This window comes from Hypanus sabinus, chromosome 27 (assembly GCF_030144855.1).
Source record: "Hypanus sabinus isolate sHypSab1 chromosome 27, sHypSab1.hap1, whole genome shotgun sequence".
NCBI lineage: Eukaryota > Metazoa > Chordata > Chondrichthyes > Myliobatiformes > Dasyatidae > Hypanus > Hypanus sabinus.
Window position 1 is genome coordinate 19,655,470 of NC_082732.1, and position 12,735 is coordinate 19,668,204.

Sequence of the window (12,735 nt, forward strand, 5' to 3'; positions counted from 1 at the left end):
TGCATATTAGCCCACATGCTCACTAGTTACAATTAGGTTCTTTAAATCTGAAGATCAAACCATTCTTAATTAACAGTGCTTAACCTCTTGGGCTTAATTTTCTGATTCAGAGCAATATTGAAAATGTTTCAGTATGACACTTCCTTCAGGCTGACAAATGCAAGCAGCAGCAGCAAGCAAACTGTTACACATAGTAAAATCTTCATCTGTCTTTGCTTCAAGTTCCTGATCTCCCTCCTTTACTACTTTATCAGGTGGCTATTATTTTCAATCAACATGGTGTGGCAGAGCCAAGACTAAAGACAGAAGTAAAACCATCAGCATCACTGGATTATGCCTGGGATGAGCCTATTCTTCAGCCGTTAATTACGCTATCAGTAAAAGGGGCAGGTTCATCTGAAATTACCTGTGATATGAATGACTTCAAAGAGTCTAAACAGCTTTATTATGAAAATTTCATCTACATTGCTGCCGCCCATACCTTCTCTGGGTAGGTTTGTTGTTGCCTGGATTTGTTTCCAGTCTGGTTCTTAAGGTTCTTTGTTTGATTTGATCAATTATCTATCCCTTGAGGGTGATTTCAGAGGATCATGGTGGGGCCTTTTAATGGTTTAAATTGAAATGGGGAGCTACAGTATCTGAAAATCACTGCATTACATATTAGTATCCTCCAGCTCTTAGATGTTATTTTCACTGTAATTCTTTCTGTATTTAGTCAAGGTGAATAGTGAGAAGTAAGTAGATGAAGGGTCTCAGTCAGAAACATTGACTATTCCTCTCCATAAATGCTGCCTTGCCTGCTGAGTTCAACCAGAACTTGCTTTGACTGTGAAGGAATCTACTTCACTTTATTTTTGAAAATATTATAAATTATCATTGATTTCCAGCTTTTCCCCATGACAAAATCAGTTCATCTTGTAGAACAATGTGTTTATGATTTGGTATACTAGTTCACAGATTTACATATTTGCACAAGTGTTTACATACTAGTATGTAAATCAAAATATGAAAAGTCAGCAGGAGCTTCAAAAATATTGAATGGAAGAGATTGGAACTAAGGTTCTTACCAACTCTTTAAAGAAATAAATTGAATTGATAATTAAATAAAAAGATCAAGCATGTTATAATGCTATTGCTGCATGGATCGATACTCTAGATGAAGCAAAGGAGCTTTCACTATACACAGAATTTAGGACACAGTGAAAAAGCCTTTCATAAGTAATGTGTTTTACAGCAAAAATAAATATCAAAATTAGAAGCAGTTAAATTGTTTTAATTATAGTGTGCACTAATGTGATAGACATGACACAGTGGTGTTTGTTTTGGAATTCAAGTTCTAATGAGAGTTCAGCATTCAGTCAAGGTTGACATTTGGCAATGCCAAGGATACCACCTGCTGGTAGTGCAGGTTTTCAGATAAGGTGGCAATCTTCTGTCTGCTCTTCTGTTCTATAAAGTGGAAATAACATGTTTTTTTTCCCCACTATTTATTTTTCTACTAAAACTACCAAAGTAAATTTCATGTGATCCTCTGGGGCCTTACTGTGGATCATGTTAGCTGGTATGTTTCATGTTAACAGTATATTAATCGGTTGCTGGAAGTTACTTGGAGATGTGCTGAGGTTGTGTAAGGTTATGTATAGATGCATCACAATCTAGCTTTGTAAAATGTCCTTTGTTTTAAATCAGGCATGGAGAATATTCTGGAAGACCTGCTGCTCAAGGTTCAGAGAAGAAAAACATTAGATTTGCAGAATTAGTTCTGGATGTTGCACCCAAAACTGGAAGAGTGATCCTAAAGAAAAAGGTAAAGGAAAATAAAAATAATCTATGAAGAAATCATATCTTTAACTGTTCTTTCTTTGGAACATGGGATATTTTCACTAGACATTGAACAAAAGCCTTGGATACATCCACTAGAAAAGTTGCAGTTATTTTTTATTTTGTGCTGACTATATTTGGGCACTTTTTGCTTTTGTCTCTTAATAATATTTCAATTCTTTAAGGGAATAGTGCTACCTCTTCAACAATTTATCACTGAAACCAGTAGAAAGCAGGTGTTATCAGACTATTTGACCCAGAGAAAATATTGCATATGAGGCCAATTAAGTTCCAAATTCTTAAGGAGTTCTACCTCCTCCAAGCCTAGGACACTGATATTAATTATAGCACTACTGTAACACAAATGAAGTCATTCAACACATCTCAAGGGCATGTACCATCAAGGACATCTCAAGTACCATCAGGTAAGATGGTACAACTCTTTGCATGCAGCTCCAATGGGAATCATCAAATATTCCCGTTTAGGCATAATGCAGTTGAAATTCATGGCCACAGCCATGGATACTTCAGTAAGCAGCATCGTTTTGAAATGTTTAAAAAATTCTTTGGATATTCAAAAGTTTCCAAACCTTTGCCAGCATACTCGGGTCAAATGTGTAGTTCCTCTTTAAGAAAATGGAAGCAAGGATGCCACACAAGTCTACGAGGATGATTAAAATGGACTTCCACTCCCAAACATCATGCTGGCAAATGTGCAGTCTCTGGAAAATAAAACTGAAGAGCTCAGAGTAAGATTGCTCTATCAGGGACATATCAGAGTACTGTGTACTCGGCTTTCTGGAAGCATGGCTCATGCCTGCAATTTGAGTTGCAATGCTGCAGACCAATGGCTTCATCATTCTCCACAAAGACAGGACAGCTCAGTCTTTTAAAGGCAAAGGAGGTGAAGTGTGCTTTTATGATTTAACTCATCATGATGCACAAATGTGGCAGTTTTGTCTCAGTAATGCTCACCTGACCTGGACCATCTCTTGATCAAATGTCATTCATTTTATCTGCTTAGGGAGTTTCCTGCCATCATCATAGTAGTAGTGTACATTCCACCTTAGGTTAACGTCAGGCAGGCACTGGAAATGCTGAGCAACATAATCAGCAGGCATTGCAGGAGATTTCAACCAGGCCAGCTTGAAGCAGTCTCTGAACAACAATCACCAACATATCGCTTGTTAAACCAGAGGACCCAGCACACTTGACCACTTGCACGACACCTCACACCCACAGTTAGGAAAGTCGAAACCCCTGGCTGTACTTCTACTCTCAGCTTATAGGCAGAGGCTAAAAACGGCAGCTTCAGTAATGATATCCAAGAAGGTATGATCAAGGGATGCAGAGGAGCACTCACAGGACCACTTTGAGTCAGTGGACTGTACAATATTTAGGAATTCATTCAAGACTCATGTGGGTGTGTATGTGCCTTCAAGAACATATTGGATATACTCAAACCAAAAGCTGTGGATGAACTTGGAGATTTGTAGACTGCTGAGGGCTAGAGCTGTAGAATTCAAGACCAGTGATCCAGAATTATACAAGAAGTCCAGGTGAAACCTACAGAAGGCTATTGTAAGAGGAGAAAAACAGTTGTGATTGAAGTTAGAGACCTAATCAGGTACACCTCAGCTTTGGTAGGGTTTACAGGCCATTACCTCATACAAAGTGAAACTTAGCATCACAGCCATTCATGATGTTTCACTCTCAGATGAACTAAACATTTTTTGTGCACACTTTGAAATGGAGAATAAAAGTACACCTGCATGAATCCCTGTGATCTCTGTCTTGGAGACTGATAATAGAACATCTTTCAAGAGGGTGAATCCTTGCAAGGCATTAGGCTGTTATGTTGTACCTTGTAGGGCTCTGAAAACCTGTGCTAACCAACTGGCAGAAGCGTTCAAGGACAACGTCAATCTTTCACTGCTGCAATCGGAGGATTCCACCAGCTTCAAAAGGGCAACAATCATTCTAATGTCCAAGAAGAACAGAGTGAGCTACCTCAACAACTATCACCCAGTGGCACTCGCATCTGCTGTGATGAAGTGCTTTGAGAGGTTGGTCATGGCTAGAATCAACTCTTGCCTAAACATGGACCCAGACCTGTGGTTATTTGCCTATTGTCACAATAGGTCTACAGCAGATGCAGTCTTACTGGCTGTCCACTTGGTCGTGACCAAAGTAATACCTACACCAGGCTGCTGTTTATTAACCATAGTTCAGCGTTCAGTCCAATCACACGCTCAGTTCTAATCAACAAGCTCCAAATCTTGAGCCTTTGTAAGTCCTTCTGCAGCTGGATCCTTGACTTCCTCAATGGGAGACCACAGTCTGCAGGTTGGAAATAACATCATCTCCTCATTGGCAGTCAACACTAACAAACCACAAGACTATGTGCTTAGCTCAGTGCTCTACTCTCTCTACACCCACTGTTGTGTGGCTAAGGAACAGCTCATATGCTATTTATGAATTTGCTGACCACGCAACTATTATTGGCAGAACTTTGGATGTTGATGGGGAGGGGGGCAATGAACACTAGCAAGATAGATTAGCTGGTTGGTGTTGTAACAGCAACCTTGCAGTCAATGTCACTGAGACCAAGGAGTTGATTGGACTCAGGAAAGGGCAGTCAAGGGAACACACACCAGTTCACATCTAGGGATCAGAAGTGGAAAGGGTGAGCAGTTTCATGTTACTGGGTGCCAGCATCTCTTGAGAATCTATCCTAGGCCTAGCATATTTATGCAAATACAAAGAAGGCATGACAGTGGCTATATTTCATTAGGAGTTTGAGGAGAATTGGTATGTCACAAGAGACGCAAATTTCTTCATATGTTCTGTGGAGAGCATTCAAACTTGTTGCTTCTAGTATGGAGGAGCCACTTCACAGGAAACTAGAGAAAGTTGTAAACTTAGAAGCTCCATCATGGGCACTAGCCTTCCCAGCATCCAGGACACTTTCAAAAGTCAATGTCTCAAGAAGGCAGCATTCTTCGTTAAGGAGCCCCATCTCCCAGGACATGCTATCTTCTCTTTGTTACCATCAAGGAAGAGTAACAGGAGCTGGAAGACAGACATTCAACGTTTCAGGAGCAGCTTCTTCCCCTGTGTCATCAGATTTCTGAATGGGCAGTGAGCCCATGAACACTACAGCATATATTTACTGTAGTTTACATTTTTGTTATATATTGCTGTGTGCTGCTGCTGCTAAAGAGCAAATTTCATGACATATTTCACCTGAGCTGTAAGATTGAGTTACACAGGAAAAAATAAATTTGTAGAATAAGATTTGTAAAATATGAAGAGTCTTGGAAGAAATGTTTTAATTTAGTAACTGTGCTGTATGGCTCTGGCAATTATAGGAATTTTAATTCTGTATATTTGCTGGAGCAAAGAGGAATAAAGGTCTTTCCATGTTTCAGTCACAGACAAAACTTCATCAGCTCTGGAGTTGATGAATAATAGGCTGAGTGTAGAATAGCCAACATTGCTAATACCTGTATTCATCAAAGGTCAATATGTTGACAGTAGGTAGGGGAGATGTTTTGTAAATAGGAACATTTTAAAAGAACTAAGCTTTGTAACTTTAATTTTCTATGTGTGCTCATAGAAGTTGTACAAAAGTGATTCCGGCATGCATTATTCCTATCTGCTTCAAACTTAAATGAACACAGTTGATTTGACGTGTGTACATTTCTTTAAGGGCTTGTTTCTGCAAGCCCGCTATCCATTGGAAGATATGATGGTTGGTTAAAAGCACAAGTGGATGTCATTTGTAATGCCTTCATGGACGTATAATGATTTGGCACACAATGTAAATGTTTGCATATGAAGAATGGCAAGTTAGTCAAGTTACTGGAGATGGTTAGTCTCCTCAACCTGTAGCTGGTAAATCATAGATAAGTTTTGGGCATAAATGGAGGGCAATCAGGAAAAAAATATTGCGGTTGAACTGACTCTATTCAGTGTCAGAAAAAAAAATCGTTGTACTTTGATTCGCATGTATCTTGCTTGCTTTGCCTGTAAAACATAGTAAAATTCTACTCAAATCTTTGTAAATGTAGGAACCAGGTAAACGATCACAGCTTTGGCGCATGACTGAAAGTGGGATGCTATGCCACGAGGGTTCTTCTCCACCTCATAATCCCAACAAACCCTCTTCTAATAAACAACCAAATTCTGGATTGGTCCTTGATATTGCAGGCTTGAGTGCTGTCACCGACTGCAGGTAAAGTATGGCAAAGCTGAAGAGATGTAAAAGACAAAAGTTAATTTTCAGACCATCATTATCTCAATAATAGTGTTATTGATTACTGTTTATGTCTTGTGCTACATCTCGTAATTGTCAATGGCCAGTTTGTCTTCAATTAATCAAGTACAGCATGAGGATGATTAAATATACGAGTATTTTCTTGATTGCCTCTCTGAATTAAATATTGAATAGTAATTCCTTAGAATGTTCAGTGGTGGAGTAGTGCCTACAATAATAAGACTTTAAAGTCCATTAAATTACTTTTTCTAGATGGTTCAGTCTTAATTGTCTGGTTTTTGAATAATTGGCTGCCACAGTTCAATACTTAGTTGTTCCATTCTAATGAATGAATAAAGTATATCTCATCGCTGTTATAAATTATGTTAGTTTTATCTTTCCTCTTATAAAGTCAATGCATTTTGCACAGCAGTTGCTCATCCAAATAACCATTCTTCAGACTACTGACTACAGACTGACTGTTTTTCCAGTTGGTAGAAGACATTACATCTCGATCTGAAACAGTTAACTTCCAAAATTCTTACATACATGGTCTAGGAGATGGTGATTGATAGGATTAAACGGAGGAAGTTTTCCCCCCATTAGTTCAGGGATGTTGAGAGGTTAAATGTTACGGTCCTGATGTCACCCTGGATTTGCATCAACCCAGCACTGAGCATAAGATTTCCTGTTCTGTTTTTATAATTACATCAAGCAGCATAGTTATTCAATCAGTTATCAAGAAAGCTACATTTTATACCTAGTTGAAGGTACATCATCTGTGTATGTTTCATTACTTCTTTCTGTTTGCAGGTTTGAACCACTGATGGTGAGAAAGCCAGAGCGGCGTCGCAGCACCACCCAGAGCTGGTATTTCCAAGATGGCCGTCTGAGCTGCGGCCAACCAAGAATGGTAGTGCAGGTGAGAGCGATAGCAGTGCCAAGATAAATTCTCGAGTCTGCTTTCACCAGTTGCTTAGTCAATAAGAAAGTGACTGTTCCGGTCCTTGTAGTTGCAGAATTTAATGTTAGAAGCTGAGAATGATGGTGGTGGGAGATGACACAGAGGATGATTTGAGGACCCTTCTTTTTGTCAATGGATTTAGTTTGGTATGGAAACACCACAGTAGAATCCTGATTTAGGAAATTCAACTTGGGTATGTTGCTTTTAATTTATTAATTTGGGTAACTCCCAAACATTACTAATGGCAGAGCAGTAAGCACAAGTACATCAGCTTTGTATTTGCAGAAATTTTATAAACCTATACGTGGAGAATAGAGAATTATGCTTAGAACTGTATAGCACAGTGAGGGCCCTCCAGCCCATGATGTGCTGACTCATATAAATCTATTCCATGATCAATTTAACCCTTCCCTGCTACATAGCCCATAGTCTTCCATTTTTCTTACATTCATGTGCCTATCTGAAAGTCTCTTAAATGCCCCTATTGTATCAGTCTCAACCACCACTCCGGGCAGTGAGTTCAGACTCCCACCATCTCTGTGTAAAAAAAAAAAATAGCAAACCTACCTTGGACATCTCACTTAAACTTTCTTCCATTTATCTTAAACAGATGTGCTCTAGTATTGACCATTGCCAGCCTGAGAAAAAGGTGCTGGCTGTCCACTCTGTTCATGCCTCTCACAACCTTACACATCTCTATTAAGTCACATCTCATCCTCCTTGCTTCAAAGAGTAAAGCAGTTGTTCCTCAACCATTCCTCATAAGATGGCCTCTTACCCAGTCAGCATCCTGATAAATCTCTTCTATACCCTTTTTAAAGCTTCCTCCTCCATCCTCTAATGAGGCAACAGGAACTGAGTCCAATATTCTAAGTGTGGGGTGACCATAGTTTTCTACAGCTGCAACATCATCTTGTGGCTCTTGAACACAATCCCGCAACCGGGACAGCATGCCATAAACTGTCTTAATCAAAAGTAACAGAAATTTATGTTTGTATTTAAGCTGTGACATTATGTTACTTCAACTAAAATATCAAATCCCCACTTTCAAATCACCACTTTCTAACTTCAAAGGAATAAATCCTAATTTGTACCAACTGGTCTTATAAATCAGTACTGGAAGTTAAGGGGTAATTTATGCTGCATTTGCTACTAAAACAATATGTTCTTTCTAAGAGATGGTACCCAAAAGTGCCCTACTTCTTCAGGCCATCATCTAATTAGGGCTTTGTATAGCTGGAGCATAACATCTACCCCCATGTACTCTGTATGCATTCAGCTTTTATGTTTACTTCCTGTGCCTGTCTGCAAGATTTTAATGACTGATATACACTGGCTCCTAAACGCCTTTGTACTTCCAGTGTTTATAATATTTCATTGTTTAAAATGTTCTTAATTTGTCAGTATCAAATTTCATTTCACACTAATCATTTAAATATCAATAGAACAGTACAGTGCAGAAAGAGGCCCATCTGCCCACAATGTTGTGCTAAACCAATTGAATTAGTGATCAAATGGCTAACTAATCTTTTGCCTACATGATGTCCATATCCTTCTATTTCCCTCATATTCATATGTCTATCTAAACATCTCATAGAAGTCTCAAATGCTTCTGCCTAGGCAGCACATTCCAGGCACCCACAAATTGCCCCTCTCATCTCCTTTGAAATTTCCCCACCTCACTTTAAGTATCTGCCCTCTGGTATTAGACTTTGCAACCCTTGGAAAAAGATACTCTCTGTCTACTCTATCTATGCCTCTCATCTTGTAAACCTCCATCAGGTCTCCCATCAGCCTCCGCTGCTCCAGAGAAACCCAGCCAGGTTTGTCCACCCTCTCATTACAGCACTGTAATCCAGGCAACATCCTGATAAACCTCCCGTGCACCTTCTCCAAAGCTTCAACGTCCTTTCTGTAATGGGATGACTAAAACTGTCCACAATACGCCAGATGTGTCCTAGCTTGAGATTTATAAAGCTGCAATATAATTTCCTAACTTTTGAACGTTGCCCCAACTAACAAAGGCAAACAAGCCATATACCTTCTTAACCATCCTATCAACCTGTGTAACCACTTTCAGGGAGCAATGAATTAGGATTCCAAGATCCCTCTGCCATCAACTCTGTCCAGGATCTTCCCCTTAACAGTGTACTGCCTCCCTGTATTTGACCTACTAAGGTGCAAATTCACATCTAGCCAGGTTAAACTCTATTTGCCATTTCTCCGCCTGTATCTTCAACTGATCTGTATCCCGTGCCACTCTTCTACACTATCCAAAACGACACCAATCTTCATATTACCTATAAGATTACTAACCCACCCATCCACATTTTCATATAGAGCAGAGGTCCCAGTACAGATCCCTGCAGAACACCACTAATCATAGACCTCCAGCTAGAACAAGTCCCTTTGACCACTACCTTCTGTCTTTGACTATACATCCATATTTCCATATTTATTTCACCGACACCAAAACTAGATGAAATATAGATTTAATATGACCTATATTTTGCCCCAGCTATGGGTAATTAGCCCCACTCTCTTGTGGGCAGCTTTGAGAGAGAGACATAGGCGACGGCAATAAACCCAGACAAAAAAGATCCAGAGTGGAGCCCCTAAGGCGATTAAACGTCCTTCTTGGCAGCTCCTTCATCCAAGGTGGTGCCAAACATATTCCTTTGCCTACCTTTGGACTTCACTGGTGAGGCTGAGAAGGGGGATCTTGAAGACTGAACACCCCAGGATCTCCATACTGTTTGCCTAGGCATGTGCCCTGGAGAGATCACTCCATTGTCCTTCAAGACAGACAGATGCCATCATGATCAATTTATTTTACAAATCCATGCTGTTTTTATAAATATCTGAAAATGTTCTCAAAGCGGAAATAAACTCGAAAGCTAGTTGCTTATCAGCTATCCAATACCAAGTAGCTTGTTTCAACTTGAAAACTCGCGTTTTTTTTGTTTCTCGTAGAATAGTGTAGTACATGCCCTTCAGCCCACAAATTTGTACTGACCTTTAACCTGCTCTAAGATCAATCTAACCTTTCCTCCCCACTTAGCCCTTCATTTTTGTTTCATTCATATGCCTATATATGTGTTGACCGTTCGTCAACACAACTAGGTTAGGAGATTCACTAGGCAACTCATAATTATTCGAAACTCACATGTTAGTATCTCTGCACAAACAACAACATAACTAAGTTGAGCCTGGGCCAGCAGTTTAGAACATGTATACTACTGTTCCCTCTGTACCAATAATCACTCAGGCAACTTGTGCAATTTATAATGCTGAAATAGGGATATCTTTTGGCCAGATGATCGATCCTTTCTTCTCTCAGCCCCTGGAGTAGGGTTTCCTCCTTGCGATGGTGGAGAGTTATCGCAGATAGCATGCTCAAAGTGTCCACTTTTATATTCATTCCTTACCATTTCAAATATTGCATTCCAGTGTCATTATAGTGTAGGTTATGGATCTGACCTCTGCTCCAGGCCAGCATCTATTTATTGGCTCTGCTCCAGGCCAGCATCTATTTATTGTCTTTTTCCCAGCAAGTGGCAATCGATAATTTATGGCTGTTGGTTTTCAATCAGCAATGAGCTTGATTCATGCAAAACAGATGCTGTCTCTAACGGTCAAAAACCTGCATATTATATCCAACCAAAGAACATCTCACAAATAACTTCTTATTCAGAAATTATCTCTAGCACGTTACCTGACGCATCATTGTCTTTAAAACACTGATCAAGCCAAGCAACTAACAGGCACAATGGAGGGCGTAAAACAGTTCCGCCAAATGGCAGCCTCAATCTCCAAGCACTTGGTAGAAACACAGACAATTGATCTGTCTGTTTCCATTGTCCTTGACCCATTCAACCTGTCTCTTAATGTGAACAAAACAAAAGAGACGGTTCAGGAGGGCACAGAGCGACCACTCCTTGCTGAACATTGACGGCTCCTCGGTAGAGATCGTAAAGGGCACCAAATTTCTTGGTGTCCACCTGACGGAGAATCTCACCTGGTCCCTCAACACCAGCTCCATAGCAAAGAAAGCCCAGCAGCGTCTCTACTTTCTGCGAAGGCTGAAGAAAGTCCATCTCCCACCCCCCATCTTCATCACATTCTACAGGGGTTGTATTGAGAGCATCCTGAGCAGCTGCATCACTGCCTGGTTTGGAAATTGCACCATCTCAGATCGCAAGACCCTGCAGCAGATAGTGAGGTCAGCTGAGAAGATCATCGGGGTCTCTCTTCCCGCCATCACAGACATTTACACTACACGCTGCATACACAAAGGAAACAGCATTATGAAAGACCCCATACACCCCTCATATAATCTCTTCCCCCTCCTGCCATCTGGGAAAAGACTCCAAAGCATTCGGGCTCTCACGAACAGACTATGTAGCAGTTTCTTCCCCCAAGCTATCAGATTCCTCAATACCCAGTGCCTGGACTAACACCTTGCCCTATTGTCCTGTTTATTATTTATTATAATGCCTGCACTGTTTTTGTGCACTTTATGCAGTCCTGTGTAGGTCTGTAGTCTAGTGTAGCTTTCTCTGCTTTTTTTTAACGTAGTTCAGTCTAGTTTTTGTACTGTGTCATGTAACACCATGGTCCTGTAAAGCGTTGTCTCATTTTTACTATGTACTGTACCAGCAGTTATGGTCAAAATGACAATAAAAGTGACTTGAAGTTTGCTTACATATTTCAAATCCACCATGGCCATCATAAGAGTCTCTTAAACATCCCTAATATATCTGCCTTTACCACCATACCTAGGAATACATTCCATCTACTTGCCACTTTGTTTGTGTAAAAAAAAATCTACCTCTGACATCCATCCTATAGTTTCTACCAATCACTTTAAAAGTATGTCCTCTCATGTTAGCCATTGCTACCCTGGAAAAATGGCACTGGCTGTCCACTCTATCAATGTCTCTTATCAAAGTCCCAACTCATCCTTCTTTTCAAAGAGAAAAGCCATAATTCACTCAGTCTTTCCTCATAAGATATGTTCTCTAATCCAGGCTGCATCCTGGTATGGTAAATCTCTGCATCCTTTCTAAAGCTTCCACATCCTTCTTATAATGAGGCGATCAGAACTGAATACAATACTTGGCAAGTGTAGTCTAATGAGAGTTTTTACTGCAACATTATCTCGCAGTTCTTGAACTCAATTCCCTAAATAAGGAAGGCTAACAAATCATTTTTATTTTTCTTTCTTAAGGGGTTTTGCTCCAGTACCTTGTGTTTGCAAATGTTCTTCACAAGCATTAGTAAATTTTAGAATTCACCTTTGATCCTAATTCTGTTCTTATTTGCTACTCTTATGTTTCATCAAAAATTCGCAAGTAACACATTTTCCTCTTCCTAAGTAACACGAAGACCAACTGCAGCACCTCAACTGGCTGAGATAAATTCAGAATTAAACTTGCTGGTCTGTGGTTTGAAACTGGTCACAGGTATTTTGAAGGAAGAAAATTTGTACTGAGAGGACTTTGGGCAGCAAGCCACTGCTGGTGGATACAGAAAAACTTACCATTAAGATAGCGTGAGGGCTAGTGATTTACTGCTCACTGCATGTTGTGTTTGATGTACTATTTGGTTTTCTAGGTAAATTTGATGTACTTTTGTGCAGAGTAAACCTGGGATAGGCAATTTGCTGAAGATTTTGTTTTTATTCAGATCA

General features: G+C 39.9%; 1 protein-coding gene across 1 annotated transcript in view; it reads left to right on the plus strand.

The window, feature by feature from the left end:
• The window catches only part of vps13d (vacuolar protein sorting 13 homolog D), a 288,095-nt gene that overhangs the window by 173,521 nt on the left and 101,839 nt on the right, over positions 1 to 12,735 (plus strand). Inside the window, exons 53-56 of the mRNA XM_059951858.1 lie at positions 255 to 490; positions 1,690 to 1,807; positions 5,895 to 6,058; positions 6,893 to 7,001. Coding sequence (XP_059807841.1) covers positions 255 to 490; positions 1,690 to 1,807; positions 5,895 to 6,058; positions 6,893 to 7,001 — 627 coding nt within the window. The remainder of the gene's footprint in view (positions 1 to 254; positions 491 to 1,689; positions 1,808 to 5,894; positions 6,059 to 6,892; positions 7,002 to 12,735) is intronic.